The 21,688-nt window shown below is 42.5% G+C and overlaps 1 protein-coding gene across 1 annotated transcript in view; it reads right to left on the reverse strand.

The window, feature by feature from the left end:
• The window catches only part of LOC310773991 (bile salt export pump-like), a gene marked incomplete at both ends in the record, with an annotated part of 33,741 nt that extends 18,102 nt beyond the window's left edge, over nucleotides 1-15,639 (reverse strand). Inside the window, 17 exons of the mRNA XM_083634037.1 lie at nucleotides 2,107-2,176; nucleotides 2,717-2,918; nucleotides 3,541-3,711; nucleotides 4,404-4,607; nucleotides 5,420-5,545; nucleotides 7,214-7,324; nucleotides 7,549-7,662; nucleotides 8,987-9,161; nucleotides 9,627-9,751; nucleotides 9,874-10,045; nucleotides 10,193-10,326; nucleotides 11,113-11,200; nucleotides 11,766-12,049; nucleotides 13,000-13,051; nucleotides 13,152-13,181; nucleotides 15,332-15,350; nucleotides 15,567-15,639. Coding sequence (XP_083490163.1) covers nucleotides 2,107-2,176; nucleotides 2,717-2,918; nucleotides 3,541-3,711; nucleotides 4,404-4,607; nucleotides 5,420-5,545; nucleotides 7,214-7,324; nucleotides 7,549-7,662; nucleotides 8,987-9,161; nucleotides 9,627-9,751; nucleotides 9,874-10,045; nucleotides 10,193-10,326; nucleotides 11,113-11,200; nucleotides 11,766-12,049; nucleotides 13,000-13,051; nucleotides 13,152-13,181; nucleotides 15,332-15,350; nucleotides 15,567-15,639 — 2,150 coding nt within the window. The remainder of the gene's footprint in view (nucleotides 1-2,106; nucleotides 2,177-2,716; nucleotides 2,919-3,540; nucleotides 3,712-4,403; nucleotides 4,608-5,419; nucleotides 5,546-7,213; nucleotides 7,325-7,548; nucleotides 7,663-8,986; nucleotides 9,162-9,626; nucleotides 9,752-9,873; nucleotides 10,046-10,192; nucleotides 10,327-11,112; nucleotides 11,201-11,765; nucleotides 12,050-12,999; nucleotides 13,052-13,151; nucleotides 13,182-15,331; nucleotides 15,351-15,566) is intronic.
• Nucleotides 15,640-21,688: the final 6,049 nt, after the last annotated feature.

The following is a 21,688-nucleotide window of genomic DNA, read 5'->3' on the forward strand; positions in this document are numbered from 1 at the left end:
GCCATGGCACACCAAACATCTCTAAACAAAGACAGACAGCCATGGCACACCAAACATCTCCAAAGACAGACAGCCATGGCACACCGAACAAACATATGTGTTTGTCCGTGTTTGTTGTAGAATGTTTGATTGGTGTGCCATACATTCAGTTGATGTCTCATCATAGACGCGTTATATTGTAGCTGGGGGGAGGGGGTGTTTGTTATAGCTGGGGGGAGGGGGTGTTTGTTATAGCTGGGGGGAGGGTGTGTGTTATAGCTGGGGGGAGGGGGTGTGTGTTATAGCTGGGGGGGTGTGTGTTATAACTGGGGGGAGGGGGTGTGTGTTATAGCTGCGGGGAGGGGGTGTGTGTTATAGCTGGGGGGAGGGTGTGTTATAGCTGGGGGGAGGGGTGTGTGTTATAGCTGCAGGGAGGGTGTGTGTGTTATAGCTGGGGGGAGGGGTGTGTGTTATAGCTGGGGGGAGGGGGTGTGTGTTATAGCTGGGGGGAGGGGTGTGTGTTATAGCTGGGGGGAAGGTGTGTGTTATAGCTGCGGGGAGGGGGTGTGTGTTATAGCTGGGGGGAGGGTGTGTGTGTTATAGCTGGGGGGAGGGGGTGTGTGTTATAGCTGGGGGGAGGGTGTGTGTGGTCAGCGTGTGGGGAACCACCTGACTGTCACACCTCCTTTCTGCCATTTTCCCCCACGTCTGTGGGCGTTCCCACACAGACCAACTGTATCTATTGGCTTTAGAGGAACTCATGCTTCCTCCACTGTTGTATTTTTCAAGTGGCTCTGGATGAGAGTGGCCCAAGTTGCAAAAGTAAAGTACGTAATTACGTTCATCAAGGAAGGTACCAATTTCTATAATGACACAACTCAATTTTCAGCCACCGTAATAACACCATTTAGAGTAGATGCAGACTGACGCCCATGTCAAGGGATATTACATATAACTAATGAAATACCTGTCCATGTGCGACTGGCCATTTACTCAGGCCTCGCTCAACATGCAGCCTCTCCTCTCTCTCCCAGAGGGTTTTCATAGTCCACTTCAGTGGCTGATTACAACTCCTGTGGGCTCACCTGTGTGCTGCTCCACTCTGGAGCACCTGTAGGCTCCTCCACTCTGGAGCTCTCCATGGTGCTGAATCTGTTTTGAGCCATTTTGGCTACTAATTTGCCATTTTTGCCCATTTAGTCAGCCCTAAATGTAGCTAGAGCGAAAATTCTATAAGAGAGACCTTAATGTCATTCATTCACTCACTTTTCATTCATTCACTCTCAGGATATAACTCTAGCTCTCATACCCACTTCTTAATCAACCTGCATTTTCCTGTTCTAGGAGAAACCCTTTAGTTGTCACTGGCTCTCATTCATCCCTCCTGTCCTCATTCACATCTTTCCCTGTCAGGAGAAAACCTTTTAATGTCACGCCCACTCATTCATAAAACTCAGTCACCAATCACCCCTTTCCCGCTTCTACCTAGCATCACGGTTTGTGGGCGGTATCATTTAGATTTAGCCAATCAGAGCATGACACATCTTCCCATTCAGCCTATCATGGTCTATACTGTCATAGCTAAAAAAACCCTGTTTCTCTCTGTCATCTCATTGCGTTTCAGTGCGTTCCTGCATCCCGCCTCCACCCCATTCTCCTCCAGTCCTCTCTGAGGTCTTCAGATTCAGAAGCCTTCTCCAGCAAGAACAAGTTACTTCACCACCACCAGGTCTAGACTCCACAGGGGGGATATTCAATCTACTCTGGCTGCATCCATCTACCCCTGCTGATCATGACGTCATAATCAAGCTGACGTCATGATGGAGTCTAATCGCCAAAACTATATCTCTGTGCCTTCAGGCTCATGTATCTAATCATCTAATAAATCATTGTCATTCTAGAAATGTGTCTCTCTGGTTGAATTACCTCATTCAAAAATCTGGCTCCGTTAGGGAGCTCTTTACACTTCTGAAAGCTTCAGCGTGATCACACGTAAAATGGCATAGCTGTGACCCAAGACAGTTCTGCTCACTCACTCGTACAGACAGACACTTAGCATTCTTATTATAGGATTAGGTCTACGTAAGGAAACAAGTGGGAAAGTGCAGTAGGAGGTTTGTTTGATACCTCAGGCTGGCCCGGTAGCTGCCTGCCCTGGACACATTTAGCTTCTCTGACTCTTCTTCATTGTCAGCCACTAATACAAGAGATGCAAGAGAGGAAAGATGAGTACATAGCTGTCATCTTTATATCACTTATTCAGTACCCAGCTAAAGTAGGCTAAGTAATGTCTAGAGATGGAAGTGTAGACAGAGGGGAAAAAGCTCAATGGTGAATTACAGTATATGGTCAATGACAGGGCACTCGGGAGAGGAATCTCCCTAGAGTGCCCTAGACCAGAGCTAAGGGAAACCAAATGTTGTTTTATAGAGAGGCAAAGTGACCGCCTACTTCCTGCTTCAGCACCATTTATATAGCTCAGTGCTTCAGCACTGTACCAGAGATTTTCATCCGCCATTTATTTTCCCATAGACATTTCGTAAAATGCTTATAAAAATAGTTTTACTTGTTCAAACCAAACGGTTCAGATATATTTACAAACAGGAGAGACCACATAACATTTCACTCAAACCAACATTTTTTTTTTTGATTGGATGAAAATCTCTGGTACAGTGCTGAATCAGGAAGTAGGCGGTCACTTTGCCTCTCTATAAGAGTACACAAATGCAAAACGGACTTTGCCGAGCCTTCTCGTTGAGCGCCTTGTCTCCTTGGCTCTGCAGGGTGACGAGGGTAAAGTAGACGCCCTTCCTGTCCAGCAGTTCATCATGTTTGCCGCACTCGACGGCCCGGCCGTGCTCAAAGCCCACGATCACATCAGCGTTCTTTATGGTGGACAGCCGGTGGGCAATGGAGATGGTGGTGCGGCCCATGCGTACCTGTGAGCAAATGTGTGTTAGGTCATCATATCTGCATTTCGCTGTTGTGGGGTGAACTTTTCAGGAACTAAGAAAAACATGCTTGTTAGCTAGTACAACCATGCATTTTTGAGTTTATGTAACTGGTTTTGACCATTTTGACTAATCAGTGAACTGATTCCTCAGCCAAGAAAACACTGTTAGTTTTGATTATTTCTGTGGTGCACATGCTCAAAAATATAACTTTTATTCCCCCCCCCATTTTAGAGCCAATACAGCACACAAGATATTGGGTGCTGTGATGGCGCTGAAATGAAAATAAAATGATGCTCTAATTGCAAAACAGTTGTCATTTTGAGTGTGTGCTTTCCCCCGATCTACAAATCTAATTAGTTTTGAGAATACTTCATAAACCCAAGGGTGGCAGAATGTTCTCAGCCCGCAGGAGCACTGAAGTTAAAACATGAAATTGAAAAATGAAAAGATGAAAATGTTAGAGTTAGGAGAAACAATGTATTGTTTCAAAAGTGGCAATGATCATGCCATACCTTATCATGTTCTTCGTCGTTATTATGCAAACCACATAAGAGACATGTGGACAAATGACAAATGCTAATTCAGCACAAAGGCCGGTCAGACTTACTTTATCCAGGGCTTCCTGGACCACGGCCTCACTCTCGTTGTCCAGGGCCGAGGTGGCCATGTCCAGCAGCAGGATGCGAGGGTTCCTGACCAGGGCCCGTGCGATGGCGATACGCTGCTTCTGACCACCGCTCATCTGACCCCCGCCCTCTCCCACCAACGTCTCGAATTTCTGTCAAAGTACAGAGAAAGTTACTGATCTGATGGGCTGCTACTCTAATTCAAACTATGGGAAGGCTAAGTTAGGTTAGGATAGTGTATAGGCTGTAGATTAGCTAGATTATTTGGTTGCTCAGGTAGTTCAGGTTAAGTTTAGAGTAGAGCTTAGAGTAGTTAGAGTGTCTATGTCCCGTAGTCTCTCTTCTCTTTCCCCTGTCTCAGTCAAATTCCTTGTTTGTAATCTGATTACTTACTGTGGCTATTAAAGTTAATCTCAATGTCTCTCTTCTCTCCACCTCTTTTCTCTCCCCTCTCTCTCCTCTATCTCTCATCTCACTCTCCACTCTCCACTTCACCACTCTCTCTCTCTCCACTCTCTTCACTCCATCTTCTCTCTCCACTCTCTTCTCCCTCTGCACTCTCCTCCCCACCCTCTCTTCTCTTCTATGCTTGTTTTTATATGCTTCATATAAGTTGTTCAATTCTGTTTATTGAGTGTGCTTAGACATAGCTAGACACATTCTCTGTAAAATCATCTGAGACATGCTTGTGAATTAGGCCTATACAAATAAGCTTGACTTGACTAAGAGAATCATCATCGGCACATGAAAAAAAATCTCTGAATCATACTTTATTGCTTGCACATCAGCATGAGATTGTATACAGTATGTTGTGAAAGTGTATGTGTACTGTCAGACACGTCACCTGTGGCAGGTCCATGATGAAGTTGTAGGCGTTGGCCTCCTTGGCGGCCCTGACGATGTCCTCGGTGGAGACGCCGGGCCGGCCGTAGCGGATGTTCTCGGCGATGGTGGTGGCGAAGAGCACCGGCTCCTGCTCCACGATGCCAATCAGCGAGCGCAGCCATTGGATGTTTAGCCCTCTGATGTCATGGCCGTCCAGGGTCACCTGAGATGGAGGTCACAGAGAGGCGGCGGCTTCGCTAAAACTGATGGATGACGCCATTAAAGCACTTGGCCGCTTTAATGTGGTTTCTGCAACAATGCCGGTGTTAGATGATGGGGGTGTTCGTCCTGTGCATAACCGCCAAAATGGGCCGCTATAAGAGGCCATTTGCTTTGCTATGAGTGGTATGAAGGAAGGAAGTAAGGGGTGTAAAGACTCTAAATTCAGTAAAGGTGAGAAATGATGCTATTAAGAGCCATTGGCTGAATAACAGATTATCATGCAATTCTATCACCCTCTGGGGGAAGGGGGTGTTATTTTGGTCAGGGCTAGAATAAAGCTTAAACGGAAGGAGATGGCAGCTGTCTCAGCAGATGACATGTGCTGATTTTCAACCAGCTCACCGTTCAATCACAGAACTTCCTGGACCAATGATGACATAATGATGTCATTTTGTCCAGGAATGTCTACGAATGAGGGTAGAGAGAGCAATAATGATAGTGATAGCGTTAGTGATAGTGACAGTAGTAGTGACACCATGGCAAAACTGCTCCAAATGACATCATTTGGACCAGAAAGTTCTGTGAATGAGCTCTCGGTCCAGGTAAGATGGAGGGAAGTTAAGCATTGTTCATTTGATACTACAGATGTTGTAATGATAAGAAGCTGGTTGAAAATCATCAAAGTGGCCCTTTAAGAAGAACAGGATTTCACACTGATAGAATAAATCCAGCATACACATGCTGTGCTTAGAGAGGTTGCCATCGTCTCCATTTTGGGGTGCTGGATTTAAGTAGAGTGCGTGTGAAGCCCACCATGCCCTCCTTAGGGTCATAGAAGCGCTGGATCAGCTGAACGGCGGTGCTCTTCCCGGCTCCGCTGGGCCCGACAAAGGCTGTGGTTTCCCCAGACTTCACCGCAACACTCAGCTGGTCCAGGATCTGAACACAAATGACATGATGCCATGGCAGAAATGGAACTGACAGGAATGACAGCAGCATTTCTGTTTTCAAGAATAAATCAGTAATCAATTAGTAATTGTATTTATTTTTGTATTATTATTATTATTGTGCTTGCTGAAAAGCAAGGCACAATCTTAAAGTCTGACATACTTATTTTTATTCTTTCTATCTGCCTTTTTTTTAGGACGTAATAACTCCCCCAGTTTTCACACCACATAGACATGCCAGAACGCAAAACGTGCGGCTCATTGAGGAAAGGGTTGCTATGACTTTTCTAAGGGTTTGGTCAAGCGGTTTGGCCGCTTTTCGCCATTAAGCGCAAGTTTTTTCCCCACTGACTTGAATGGGGTTCCAAAAAATCGTGCATTAAATTAGCTGTATCTCAGAAACCATATGAGGTACAACTACGAAACTTGGTAGGGAGGTTCACAGAGGGGCCTTTTACTATCCACGAAAAACTTACACCAATTGGCCAGATAGTGGTGCTATAACAGCCCTCTTTACATTTTGGTCCATAACTTTTGAACGGTAGGGTCCTCGATCAAAATTCTTTTTTCGCTGGATTCCTTGGGACCTTTCACATCTACGCATCTAGGCCACGCCCATTTCCGTCTTACTAGATTTTCCGCCATTTTGAATTTTGTCCAAAACATTTTTTTGCGATTCCTCCTTGAAATGTTGTCCAATCTTCTCCACACCAAAGCACACATCATGTGGGGACTGTCCTGCTGTCCACTGTTTCGCGGTTTTCGAAAAGATTGCACCGTTGCGATATAATCCACTTCCAAAGTTCTGTGGGTGGGGCCTATTTCACAAAAATCACCATAACTCCGGAACACAATGTCCGATGCTAACTAAACTTGGTACATTTTTGGACGGATGTAGTCTGAGCTGATATGAAAAATATTGTGTCATTTCGCCTATAGGGGGCGCTGTAGCTTCTACTATCAAAATTATTTTTTTCACAGGTTTTTTCACAGGTTTCCTTGTGACGTCACGTTTACTCATTGCACTGATCTAAAAAAAAAATCCTCCTATTGACCTGGTGGTGAAGCTATAACAGCCCTCTTCACGTTTGGTCCATAACTTTTGAACCGTAGGGTCCTCAATCAAACGTCTTTTTACCCTGGATTCCTTGGGACGTTCCGCATCTACTCACATAGGCCCACCCATAACTACTTAGTCCCCCTAGCTGCATGGGCAGGGACCTTGCAAGGCAGGCGGTGCATGGCGAGGACAGCAAGCACAATTACATTTTCGGTAGGAAATGTAGATCTTCTAGTTATTATTATTATGTATTTGTTTATTTATTTATTTATTTATTTATTTATTTATTTATTTATTTATTTATTTATTTATTTATTTATTTATTTATTTATTTATTTGTTTATTTCTCAGAAATACAAGAGTATTGATGCCTACTGGCAATTTGATATTTCACTACTATACTAAGCTAGGCGGAGGGGTTCTGCCCCGCGTGGCGTGGCACAATTGCTCAACAATTGCTCAACAGTTAAGTGAGAAAAGTACAAAGTGTGTGCGAAGAACGCGTCACTACAAATCAGCGTGCAAAGTTACAAATGAGCATGTGAAGCGCACAATATTTCTACGAATTGCAAATCGAAATGTACAGTTCTGTTCTAGTACCTTGACATCAGGTCTGGCAGGGTAGTAGAAGGTCACATTGTGAAACTCTATATCTCCTTTGACCTTGTCCAGTTTATATCCAGCCTCTGAGAAACAGTCAATCTCTGGCTCCTGACAATGACATATTACAGAGCAATGGATATGTGTCTTGAATGCCATAGACAACTAGCCTGGTATCCAGCCCCATATGAATCCCAGTTGTCATTGGGGGTGGTTACCAGGCTAATAGACTACTAAGTCTAGGCACTGCTTGTCTGAGAAAATACAAGTGTTTTGCTTTGCAGTGCCTTGTATGGGTCGAAACCTTGCAAAAGTCTAAAATGAAGAATTCTCACCCTGTCAATAGTCTCAAAGATGATGGTAGCAGCACCGCGGCCTGAAGCAAACGCTTCCAGACACGGGGAAGCCTGTCCCAAATTCACAGCTGCTATCAAAACACCAAAGAACACCTGGAATGGCAAAACACAGTGAGAACCGTCATGTGAGCTGTCTGAAAACATTTTTAGTTTCAAAGCTTTAACAGCAACACTGCACATTAAAATGGACTAGTGATGTCTCAGGTTAAGAACATATGAAACTTGTACCACAGAATTCAGGTCATAGAGTAGATGGAGTGGATTTATGCTACAAGCTGTTGACCTGAATACGCCTGAACCTAACTGTCCTACAAATGTAGATCATGGAGGGATTCCATATAATAGCTTTTCTCTGAGGCTTTTGCAAGGCAGGCCTTTTTTTCTTTTTCTTTTTTTTTGCACATTTACATGATATATAAATTGATAAAATTAGAGAAGAAAAACAAAATGCACATATGAGACAAAGAAACACCAAGGGGCTTATAAAAACACCTCCAAATAGAACAAGGGAGAGAACAAGCCCAGAGCCTGTAGACCGACGGCGCTCCATCTAGAGGCTGTCTGACGAACACCTCACTAAGCATTCTTGACTGACTGACTGCCTGACAGCCTGACCTGAATTTGGCTCGTGATGCCCTTGGCTGCACCCTGGGAAAAATCAAGAAGAAAGGGGAGCCTATAGGATGGAAAGATTTGGGGTTCAAATCCCCAGGCTGGTTAGGAAAATCCCCAACTCCTGTCAAGGTACTCCATGCTCAACTGCTCCTGCTCGGCTGCTCAGCTGTCAACAGTAGAACACTGAGCTAGGTTGCAATGGGCCGCTCCCAGGTGAGACTCTGTCTGTAACTATATGAATGTGAAGGAGAGCACAGCCAAAGAAGAAAGAACATCCCTGACCCTGGATGAAAAAGTTTTTTTCTCTCTCTCTCTCACTGCATATCATTTCATGAAGTAAGTTCTACTTGCAGTAGACTCACTTCTCAACTTTCTCCCAGCTTTCGTTGTTAAAACTGAGTGGAAACAATTGAGAGTGAAAAGAAATGCATTGCAGAACCAATCTAGAGTCTTATAGGGCGGCCCTTCATGCAGAAAAGGGCCAGTGACATGCAGAAGCTGTGTGCTTGTAAACGGATAAAACGCAATTAAATAATGTAACGTTGCTCGGGACATCCATTATGTTTTAAAAAACTCTCCGTGTCTCTCCGTATTACAAAATGATTTGCTGTATCTCCAGTTTGCTTCACTACAGAGGGGAGAGTGTCATTTCCGGTAACATGACAAAGGGGAGTAGGTGTGTTAGCGGCCGTTCTCACCGCCGTTCAAAATACTATTTTTTTACAAGAAATTCCCAGATGATAATTGGTAGGCTCCAATTGTCTGGGAGCTGACATTGATTATTTCATGAAGTAAGTTGTACCTGCAGCAGAGTTCCTGGTGTGTATTCCTCAGTGTCTATCACCAGAGTGGAGCCATACCAGAAGGCCAGAGCGTAGCAGAGGAAGATGATGAACCAGATGTATCCAGTGAAGAAGCCCATGATCAGACCCTTCCTGATGCCCCAGCGCTGTGCTGAGATCAGGTTCCTGTCGTACCTGCAGTGAAGGAGACAAGCTCATTCACTTCAAATCTGCTTACACAGGGGGAAAGATAATACAGGCTCTCTCAGTAGAGACATTATTGTCCAAACTATGGCACTAGAGCACGCGGATCAAGTGTATAATAGAGACTTTTATTGAAGGTTTCACGTTTCGATGCCAATAGTCATTAGAGTCATACAGAACAATGACTTTTGGGAGGTTATTAGAGAAGAAAGGTCATTGTTCAGTATGACTCCGATGAAGATGTACTTGGCATCAAAATATTAGTCCGTTGATAAAAGTCTCTATTTTACACTTGATCTGTGTGCTCCAGTGTCATAGTTTGGACAATATGTCTGAAGTCTCCCCTGAAAGATTGTCCTCCTCTGAGACCAGCCTGCTGGGCTGTTTAGGTGGAAGCGCATCTAACCTCATCCTGTAAGTACAGGTTCTGTTCTACTCTTATGAGTCAGGTTTTACCGTTCCACTTCTTTCTTCTCTCCGCCAAAAGCAGCTACTGTCCTGATGGAGGAGAGGACCTCGTCAGCCACGGCTCCTGCTTTAGCGTAGGCCTGCAGCTCCATCCCCGTCAACTTAGCCACAAACTAGAGCCAGAGGAAATACAGAGAGATGAGAAGTTAGCAGCTTAACAGAGAAGAGAAGAGAACAGAACAGAACAGAACAGAACAGAACAGAACAGAACAGAACAGAACAGAAGTGGTCTCACCAGAGCCATGAAACCAGTTCCGACACCGATCAGCGGACTTGCGGCGACGATGATGAGGGTGAGTTTCCATCCTTTCACAAAGCCCATGGAAAAGCCACACACAAAGGTGGTGAAGCGCTGGATAAAAATGCTAACTTGGTCCGCAATGGCATCATTGATCTTGTTGATATCACTGCGATAGAGAAGGAACAACATTACAGGGATAGTAACCATTACGCATCATAATAGCTATGCACCTCAGATAGTGCTTCATTTGGTCTTCTACAAATAAATGTGAAAGCAAATCAAGCAAATCAATCAGCAAATTTTCCCCACTCACTCTGACATGCGAGTGTTGAGCTCCCCTACAGAGTTGCAATCAAACCATCCGATCTCCATCGTCATCACCTTGCTGAAGTACAGCTTCCTGACGATCTGGATCTGTCTGGCGGCCGACGTCACCCACAAGGAGATCTAAGAGAGAAACCCCACTTCGATTTACAATTGCCAGATGTAGAAGTGAAAAGTAGGCTAGTGAACAGCCCATCTGCTATTGGCTGGTCTTTAGTGCCAGGTGATGTCACCCTCTATGGAGGACAACAGGTGATGTCACCCTCTATGGAGGACAACAGGTGATGTCACCCCTCTATGGAGGACAACAGGTGATGTCACCCTCTATTGAGGACAACAGGTGATGTCACCCTCTATGGAGGACAACAGGTGATGTCACCCCTCTATGGAGGACAACAGGTGATGTCACCCTCTATTGAGGACAACAGGTGATGTCACCCTCTATGGAGGACAACAGGCAATGATGTCACCCCTCTATGGAGGACAACAGGTGATGTCACCCTCTATGGAGGACAACAGGCGATGATGTCACCCCTCTATGGAGGACAACAGGTGATGACATTACCTGGCTGGTCTTCAGTGCCAGGTGATGTCACCCTCTATTGAGGACAACAGGTGATGTCACCCTCTATTGAGGACAACAGGTGATGTCACCCTCTATGGAGGACAACAGGTGATGACATTACCTGGCTGGTCTTCAGTGCCAGGTGATGTCACCCTCTATTGAGGACAACAGGTGATGTCACCCTCTATTGAGGACAACAGGTGATGTCACCCTCTATGGAGGACAACAGGTGGTGACATTACCTGGCTGGCAGCAAAGATCAGCCAATAGCAGATGGCCAGTTCAGTACCCTGCATTTCACCATTAGATGTCAGGCTTTGGGGCAGCTACAGTTTAGGACTGACCTGAAGGTATCCCAGCAAGAACACAGCTACTCCAATGCCGACATAGTAGTAGGCAAAGTTGGTCATCTCATATTCGATGTCCAGAAGCCTGAAATGATTACAGATAATGCATACATATACTGCTTCAATTTGCTATTAAAGGGCCACATTGCCGATTTTCAACCAGGTTTGTATCATTATCAGTAGTACACATTATGCAAATTAACAATATTTAACTTCCCTCCATCTTGCCTGGACCGAGAGCTCCCCGTTCATTCACAGAACTTCCTGGCCCAAATGATGTCATAAAGATGTCATTTGGTCCAGGAAGTTCTGCGAATGAAGGTAGAGAGAGCAATAATTATAGTCATAGTATAGTGACAGTAATAGTGCCACCATGGCAAAACGGCTCCAAATGATGTCATTATGACATCATTTGCACCAGGAAGTTCTGTGAATGAACGGGGGGGTTCGTTCCAGGCAAGCTGGAGGGAAGTTAAATATAACATATATACATATATAAAATATAAATATATACTACTGATTTTGTAATGGTACAAAGCTGGTTGAAAATCAGCAGAGTGGCCCTTTAAACACAGATATAAACCTTTTATATTTCACATTATTCCACGCCCCAAAAGGCCGACCTCATACATAACTCACAACCTACTTACCCACACGGCCTCCCCCGGAGTGGTGTGAGCATCTCCCACGCCGAATCGTTGACGCCCCACGACCAGTTCAGTGCCGCAGTGTAGTTCTGCTTCCAGCGGATGGTGTTGTTGATGCACTCCTTCCTGTCGTCTGCCAGCTCATTTAGCTCGATGTCGTACTCGATGAAGGTGTCGGTGAGCAGGCCGAACACCAGCAGCATGAGGGGCTGGGCCGAGCCGTGCAGCACTGCACACACACCGCCCACTACCATCATCAGCTTCTCCCGGCATCTGGCAAAACGGAACTGAACACACACAGAACATGTATAGATCGCTGTGTGAATGTGAGCGTGAATGGCTGATGGTAGACATACTGTAAAGCACTCTTCAGACTTGCAAAAGCACTTTATAAATCCAGTCCATTTATCATTTATCAACCCAATCACCAGAATAAAATGTCAGCATTGTATGTTGCTGGAATCCACAGAAAGGTAAAATCTGAAAATTTCGGAACCAAAATATGTTGGACAATCTCAATGTAAATTTTAAACTAAACGGCAGTTACTTTGACAACTTTTCCAACATTAAGCGCAAATAAAACAATGTTGGTTATGTTTAGACAAGTAAAACAACTTGCTACAGGTCCACCATTCCTACAGTACCCCTTCACCCGTAGGCGCCAGCGACATACTTCAACATGAGACGTTATAGTCTGTATGACATGTATAACATGTATATTCACGTATCTAAAAACATGAAAAGCAACGTATTTTGGTTCAGAAATGTTCATATTTTACATTTTCAGTGGATTCCAAAAACAAATGTACAAAGCCGAGATCTTATTCTGGCGACTGGGCTGGTATAGATGCACATGAGGCAGACCGAGTCAGACACAAACACACTTGTATCAACTGAAACACACACACACACACACACACACACACACACACACACACACACACACACACACACACACACACACACACACACACACACACACACACACTCACTCACTCACTCACACTCACACTCACACTCACACTCACACTCACACTCACACTCACACTCACACTCACACACACACACACACACACACACACTCACACACACACACACACACACACACACACACACACACACACACACACACACTCACACTCACACACTCACACTCACACTCACACTCACACTCACACACACACACACACACACACACACACGCGCACACACACACACACACACAGAATTGACCTACCAGCTGAAAGAAGCCAATCCTGATCAACGGTTGCTCCTTTTTCCCCTGAGCTCTGCGTGCAGGAGAAAAAAAGTTGAATCAGTTTTACTGTATATGGGTCAATGTGAGAGAAAATGTCCAGCGGCTCAGCTAAAATACTACTTTTCACTCACTTCTCATCCTCCTTAGAAGTTGCCATCGTCCTACAGGGAAGAACAAAGAGCAGATGGTCAAGGGATATAGCCATACGCACGCACGCACGCACGCACGCACGCACGCACGCACGCACACACACACACACACACACACACACACACACACACACACACACACACACACACACACACACACACACACACACACACTTACAAACAATGCACTGCTCCTAGTTCTAGGAAGGTTCCTAGTAGAGGATGGGTCAAATGCAGAGGATGAATTTCCCCATGGGGATAAATAAAGGATAACTTAACTTAACTTAACTGTGCTCCTGCACTGATGTCCCTGCCTGTGAATATAACCTGCTAATATTCTATTTCTGCTGTACCGTGAATATATTTTGTTAGTTACATTTGCGATCATTTTATAACTGTACTTTTGTCAATTTTGTTCCTTGTCTCTTTGCCTTGCTAAGTAATATAGTTAGGTTTCTCTCTTTCTCTCTAAAGTAGACAGAGCTGCATACTGTACCATAGCATCATCCCTGAGTCTCTCCTTTGTTTTCAATGCTCAGAGCAGGGAGTGAGAGGCAACATGTATCTGAAAAAGCTGTATAGCTTTATGTTTCATATATACATAACGCTATATGTTTCATAATGTATAATACATAATATAGCTTTATGTTTCATACATAACGCTATATGTTTCATATAATACATAATAAGAAATATAGCTTTATGTTTAAGCTATTATAGCTTTATATTTCATATATACATAATGCTATATGTTTCATTTATACAACAGGTAGTTCCGGCCGAGCAATTTGATTGGACAAGAGGGATCCTACGAGTGCCTATATTTCATGATAATGCACTGGCGCTTCACTGTGTGTAGATCACTCCGCTTCACAGCTGCCCTAATCAACAAAATGCTTCACAGCTGTAGAGTAGACAGTAGTAAAGTAGACAGCCTGCAGTTAATTAGGCTGATTAGGCTACATTTTCTGCAAAGGGAAAGCTGGGGGGACTATTTTTGTTGGCGGAGGAATAAATACAGAAATCATCTATTTTCTCAGCTTTTTGTCATTTTTTTAATCAGCTTTGTTTAATAGAACTGTTGTATAAAAGCAATATCACACTCGAGGTCGTGCATTGTTGTCTAATATTGGCACTGCTGTGATTATCTACGGCACTCGGCCTGCGGCCTCGTGCCTGCGACCGAATCACAGCAGTGCCAATATTAGCCAACAATGCACTCCCTCTCGTGTGATATTGCTTAAATAATACATTATGTAAGAAATATAGCTTCATGTTTAAGTTATTATAGCTTTATGTTTCATATATACATTATGTAAGAAATATAGCTTTATGTTTCATATATACATGCAAGAAATATAGCTTTATGTTTCATATATGTTTCTGGAGGTGGAATCTTTCCAGACTTCGTGCAGAGCTTCTTCCAGCTCAGACAGGCTTTAAGGCCTATCTCTGTAATGTCATGAGATTCTCACTTGTTGCGACAATGACACTTTTATTACTTTGACCTTCAGGTTTCCTGAGTGTTCTTGTCTAAACTGCTGAACTCCCACCACAGGTTTCATACACTTTCTGTAATAAAACATCTAGGCGTGAAAATCTTATCAGATGGGGGACCCTGGGACAAAATCGTATCAAATGTTCTAATTTGTGTCAGTTTAGGGGTGCTTGACAAGAAAATGTTTGAGAACCACTGAGTTAGAGTGTGTCTTCTTGTTCTGTTCCCTCTTCTCTCTCTCTTTCTCTCCCTCCATCTCTTTGCTCCCTCTCTCTCCTTCCCTCTCTTGTTCTACTCTCTTCTTTCTCCTGTCTCTCTCTTTCTCGTTCTCTTCTCTCCCCTCTCTTCTCCCCTTCTCTCTTCACTCTCTAGTCCCTTTCTCCTCCCGCTCTGCTCTCTCTCTTCCCCTCCCTCTCTTCTCTTCTACATTTGTTTTTTATATGCTTATATAAGTCATTCAATTCTGTTTATTGATTATGCTTAGCTAGATTTAGCTAGACACATGTAAAGTCCTCTAAGACATGCTTGTGAATTAGGGCTATAGAAATAAACTTGACTTGAGTTGATTTTCTGATGCAGCGATGCTGCAGAAGACGCAACTTCCAAGAGATGCAGCCTTTAGATAAATAAATAGAGATGCAAACACTCTGTATACGGTACTCACATATAGGAGCCAGTTGGTTCTGCAACACAAGGATAAAACAGGCGTTACATGTTTTTACATTTACTTTTTCAAGCTATTTCTAATGAGGTTTACAGTAATACGCTTAATTTTGTATATCACCAAACGTACAAACACCCAATGTAAAGGAGCACAAGGGCCATTGTCTTGAACATTGTCTTGAAGTAAAGATAAAGATAAAGAAAATCAAATATACAAAGCAGCAATGGTAGAATACCTTCATCTTCATAGCTGTGGTTTTCCTGTCCCAGCTTTTTAATGCTGTGCAGTTTCACTGACCCAGTTGGCATCTCGAGTCATCTAGGAAAAGCCCAAAATGAAAACTCATCCCCAATGTCCCAGTATAACCAATTAGGCTAGTGTATGATGTCCCAGTATAACCAATTAGGCTAGTGTATGATGTCCCAGTATAAACCAATTGGGCTAGTGTACCAGTATAAACCAATTAGGCTAGTGTATGATGTCCCAGTATAAACCAATTAGGCTAGTGCGATGTCCCAGTATATCAATGTCCCAGTATAAACCAATTAGGGTAGTGTATGATGTCCCAGTATAAACCAATGTCTCAGTATAAACCAATTAGGGTAGTGTATGATGTCCCAGTATAAACCAATGTCTCAGTATAAACCAATTAGGCTAGTGTATGATGTCCCAGTATAAACCAATGTCTCAGTATAAACCAATTAGGCTAGTGTATGATGTCCCAGTATAAACCAATGTCCCAGTATAAACCAATTAGGCTAGTGTATGATGTCCCAGTAACCAATGTGCCAGTATAAACCAATTAGGCTAGTGTATGATGTCCCAGTAACCAATGTCCCAGTATAAACCAATTAGGCTAGTGTATGATGTGCCAGTATAAACCAATGTCTCAGTATAAACCAATTAGGTTAGTGTACTGTATGATATGCCAGTATAAAGCAATGGCTCAGTATAAACCAATATGCTAGTGTATAATGTCCCAGTATAAACCAATTAGGCTAGTGTATGATGTCCCAGTAATCAATGTCCCAGTATAAACCAAATAGGGTAGTGTATGATGTGCCAGTATAAACCAATTAGGCTAGTGTATGATGTGCCAGTATAAACCAATTAGGCTAGTGTATGATCTCCCAGTAACCAATGTCCCAGTATAAGCCAGTTAGGCTAGTGTATGATGTTCATGTCAACTCTTAATTCTTGGTGCAAAGTATATTATGTTCATTTTTGAGCTTGCATCAGGTGTCATAATGATTCACCTTAAAGGAGAGAAACTTACCTACATGTTTTAATAGCTTGTCTCTCTTCTCCTTTCCTGGACACCCTTCTTGGAATCTACCCAAAAGGATTCAGGTCAAACAAAATCTTAAATCGCAGCTACAAGCCAGCAGTATTCCTGCAGCGAGTGTGGTTAGCGGGCATTCATCTGCTCCATCCAGCAGGCAGTTTGTAGTTGTGGCAGCTTGTCACTTGGATACAGGAGGATTCATAGAGAACCTTGAAACTGACTGGGGCCCTCTCTCTCTCTCTCTCTCTCTCTCTCTTTCTCTCTCTCTCTCTCTCTCTCTCTCTCTCTCTGTCTGGACACGTGCTGTTATTGAACAGATACGGGCTTGGTTAGAACTCAGGGTCAGAGCGTTTTGTTTGGAGGTAAGTGGCCTGTCGGTTTCTCCTGCAAAAGAGGCCGATGACCCTCGCTGGGCACACATAAAAACTGGCCAGGCCCTACGCCGCTTTTGCATCATACCTACTACTAGACGAACATTAGAGGACTGCAACCAACAATTATTTTCATTAGGCTATGGATTAATCTGTCTATCATTTCCTCAAATAATCATTGTTCGTTTGATCTATAGATGTTACAAAAATGGTTAAAAAAAATAAACTGATCACTTTTTCCCCGGAGCCCAGGATGACATCCTCAAATCTCTTCTTTTGTCCACAACTAAAGAATTATCAGTTTACTGTCATAGAAGACTATGGAAAACAGAAAATATTCACATTTAACCTCCTGAGTCCCAACCCCAATAGCTGCATTGTATTTTTGATTTCTCTTTGCTATTTGGGATTACTTCGGAAAACTAAGTACTAATAAAAATAAATAAAAAAAAGTACGTAGAAAATAGTTAAAAATTATGTCCTCGCATAAGGTCACTGGTGCAATCTTTCCGTTAACACAATAGAGTCACGAACTTGTAATAAAGTATTTATCTTTATTTGAATGCCTATCATGCCTGTGCAAAACTGAAATGTCTGCAGAAAAACATCCTCCAGCTCAGAGAGGTTGCCTGTTACCCGATACAACAATTTTTCAGCTGCTGTCAGATCAACATGCCGTGGAAACACACAAAAAACACGTAGAAATATGTATGATTTATAGTATTTATTATTTATATTTATAATTGATATTTATTGTTTATATTTATATTTTATACCACACCCAATAATATTTAGACTCTTGTAAACTATTATAGTGTCTTCCCTTATCTCCCCAAATAATGTTTTCTCACTTACTGTAGGCTACATCTTCACCTCAGAAAACAAAAAGATTAACCCACTGTCCTCGGACAAGTGCTTCAACTTAGGGAAGATTAACCCACTATCCTCGCACAAGTGCTTCAACTTTAGCAACATTGTACTTTGTTACTAATGCAAAAAGAAATCAAACCTGCATGCCTTTACAAACCTCAAAGGGTCCTAAGCATAAATCAACAAGTTTCATCCGTACAATTTGATCAGGTTTATTACCTTGGCAACGTTTGTCTCGGGGAGTACTGGTAGAAGGATTTGGTTGATTTGCTAGTCATCTTGTATTGACAGGAAGTAGATTTTTCTTCTTCTACTACGACAAAATTGTAGCTTAAGTGTCCCCAAGTGAGGACAAGAGGTCTGAGTTCAGCAGAAATAAGTATTATAGTATAGAAACGGCAAAATGTGATGTCCTCGGAACCCCGGGGGACTCAGGAGGTTAAGAATCTGGAATATGATAATTTGATTTTTTTCTTAAAAATTTGTCCTAAACGATTAATCAATTATATAAAATTGTTGGAAATAAATTTTCTGACAATCGACTAACCGATTCATCGACTAATTGTTGCAGCTCTAGTGAACATAGCCTACTAGATGATGCATTCGAGCAAGTGACACCTTCATATCAACATAATCGGTTGCAGAGAGGAGATTCAATTTCCATGCACTCTTTATTTGTGGGGAAGGAAATTATTAATATAATTGCAAATACTTTTGACTTTAAATATCAACAAATCAAGTTTTGCAGGGCCACTACTACAAAAAGTTTTTAACTTGAAACGTCAAACTCCAGAGATCCAATTTAACTCTTGGAACAAATTTAAATCAGAATAGGAATGCTGAACTGGGATGAATTTTCTCTTTCAGATAGTCATAAGTGTGATTTTAGTCCTGAAGAGGCCATAAAAACCCATTACATTTTACTAAGAGGAGTAAAAATCCTAGCAGACCCTGCACTATCCCTCCTGCAGATAAACCTCCTTTTACCATATTACAGCATCTTAAACCAGAATATACAGTCTCTGTACATATGAGCAAGAGGCAGGGCTGGCTGGAGAAGCTCCAGTGCGATGACATTTAAATGAGGTTATTGCCCTCTTCTAACCTGACTTCCTGCTCACCCTCATTATGTCTGTCATCATGGGAGGCATTTTGCTCACCATGAATGTAAAAAGAGAATTAATCAGAGAGCATTTTGTTCAAGAATTTTACTACTGTTGACAAAATGTAAGATATATTATATATAACACATATATTACAAATATTGGTATGGTTATATATTAAAACACTGTATAATATACTGTGTAATATAATAACCAATTTGATATCATTATAATAAATTATAAAGGCACCATTCTTGTATCTAATAAGACCTGTATATTGTTTTCATATACAGATATTGCAGCTGTATGCACAAATATGTGAGTGAGGAACATGTTTGAAACTTTCACACCACACACACACATACTGTACATACACACACGCGCGCACGCACACGCACGCACGCGTGCGCACGCACGCACGCACACACACACACACACACACACACACACACACACACACACACACACACACACACACACACACACACACACACACACTCAAATCAACTTAAATCTAGAAATAGGTTCCGTTCAAAAAGTGTTTTCCTATATTCCCAATTTTACCATCTACAATACAGTATGTTGTCCCTATGAATACCAACCGTAGGCCTATTCCAGATGTGCTGGAATTCCCTTTTCTTGATCACAGAGATAAAAATGGATTTGGCACAAAAAAAAGTAGCTTAGGCCTAGTAGCAAGCTACTCTTATTTTGGCATGTACAGGCTACAGGCTTAGCTTGCTACATTTCGCTGGGGATAGCTTCAAAGTAGTGAAGCTATATTTTAATATAGAGTAGCTGGTAGCTTAGCTTACTACATTTTCCAAGTAGCTTGCCCAACACTGGCAATCTCAATCCACTTTGCTGGCTAGGCGGCTACAGATATCTGTTGAATCATGTGAACAGTAATTTCTGTTTCTGCATTGGTTGGTTTCATGCTGAAAGTGAAAATGCCTTTTAGGAGGGAGGTGCCCTTTACTTAGCAAAAATAAGTTTATACAAGTGTACAATTAGTATACTTCTTTTAAACTTAAAATGAGAGAGTACTTTCAGTTTAATTTTTACATAGCCTACTTATCAAATATATACTTATCAAAATTGTAGCCTACTTAAGTGTCCTTACACTTGAGTATACTTATACTTAACTGTACTGAAAAGGATCCAGAAAAGTCTAAGTATGCTTGGCTTATACTTGTACTTAAACTTTTGATTGAGATACACTTAAGAAAGGTATAAATAAGTATTCTTGCCTTATACAGAAAGTATAAGTATACTTGGCTTGTAGTTGATTTGTTTAATTTGAAGTACAGCAGTGCTGCATATAAAATGGAAAAATCATGATAACACAATAAATCCCAGAGGCTTATTTCCATTGTGGTCCCTTATAGTTGATAGATTATAGCCTATTAACTCATTGAGTGCCAGCCACTTTTGGAGAACGGACGCTCCCAGTGCCAGAGTTTCAGAGCGTTTTCAGTGATTTCTCGAGGCCCACAGAATATTGTGTGATATTACTATGTAAACACCGAACACGCACAAAGAACGAGCTGACTTTATTGTATCATCAGCAAAAAAAGTTTATTGATACCATTTTCCGTTCTTTAGTTATGAGCCGGAGAAGATAGGTTGTTTTGAGCAAATACAGGCGTTTCAAATTAGAAGCTGAGTTCAAGATTCAAGATTCAAGATTCAAGATTTTTATTGTCACTCCATGGTACAAGTATCACGTGTGAAATTCTTGTGCTGTGGACTCCGTTTACAACATAGTACAAATGTAGGCATATGAGTGCAAAAACAACAAGAGACACAACAAGCAATAAGGCAGTATAGTGATAAGACAAGTCAGAGACAGTGGCATATTCACTGCACATAGGTGCACATGTCCTGTGCATACTTTAGCCGTGCTTAAACATTTTAAATTCGGCGTATTTGACATATAGGCCTTTTGTGAAATGAAGCATTTCAAGCACATTCACTGAGTCTGAAGCTAATATTTTCTGATGTAGTGACGTGGTGTAGTTGTGTGGTGCCCTGCGTGCCCCACCCCCCTCTCCCCCCCTCAGCTGCAAACTCCTCCCCACACTAACACACAGCCTAACACGCACCCAGTCTATTTTCGGAGTGCTCCGTTTTTGTGCGCCGGCTCCCAGCGCGACACGGAAAAGCCAAACCGGACTGCTGAGAATGGTTTGGCCCTTCGGCGTCGGGTGCTGCTTTTCTGGCGGCTAATCGTGTGGAGAAACTATGCAGCAGAGACAGAGAGGCTCAGTTGTGGGCGCGGATTGACTGCTGTTCGCAACCAACGTCAGCTCCAGACAGAGCAATCTATATGGCTCTGGCTGCAGCATGAGCGGTTTCTCTTTCATCACGGGGCTTTTTCCTGCTGTTTTCCTGACCTTTCTCTAATCTGGAGAGCACTGTCGCCACCTAATGAGTCCGTAAAATAGGTTATACACCTTCAATAGCTACAATATTTGTACAGGAGATGCCTGAGGCTTTGATCCACGTCCCACCGTCAAAAAACGCAATTGACGAACATACTCGTCCTTGGCACTCAATGAGTTAAATACTTTTTCAGACATATCGGTTTCTTTGAGGTAGTATCTACTCCATTATAGTACTATCTTATAAACTTACATGTTCAAGTTTACAAGTCAGCTTTGGGGTGGAATTAAAGTAATAGTAGATGGGTGGACTGAACCTTACCTTTTATGTATGTTTTGTGTGT

This window comes from Poromitra crassiceps, assembly GCF_964638095.1.
Source record: "Poromitra crassiceps genome assembly, chromosome: 3".
NCBI lineage: Eukaryota > Metazoa > Chordata > Actinopteri > Beryciformes > Melamphaidae > Poromitra > Poromitra crassiceps.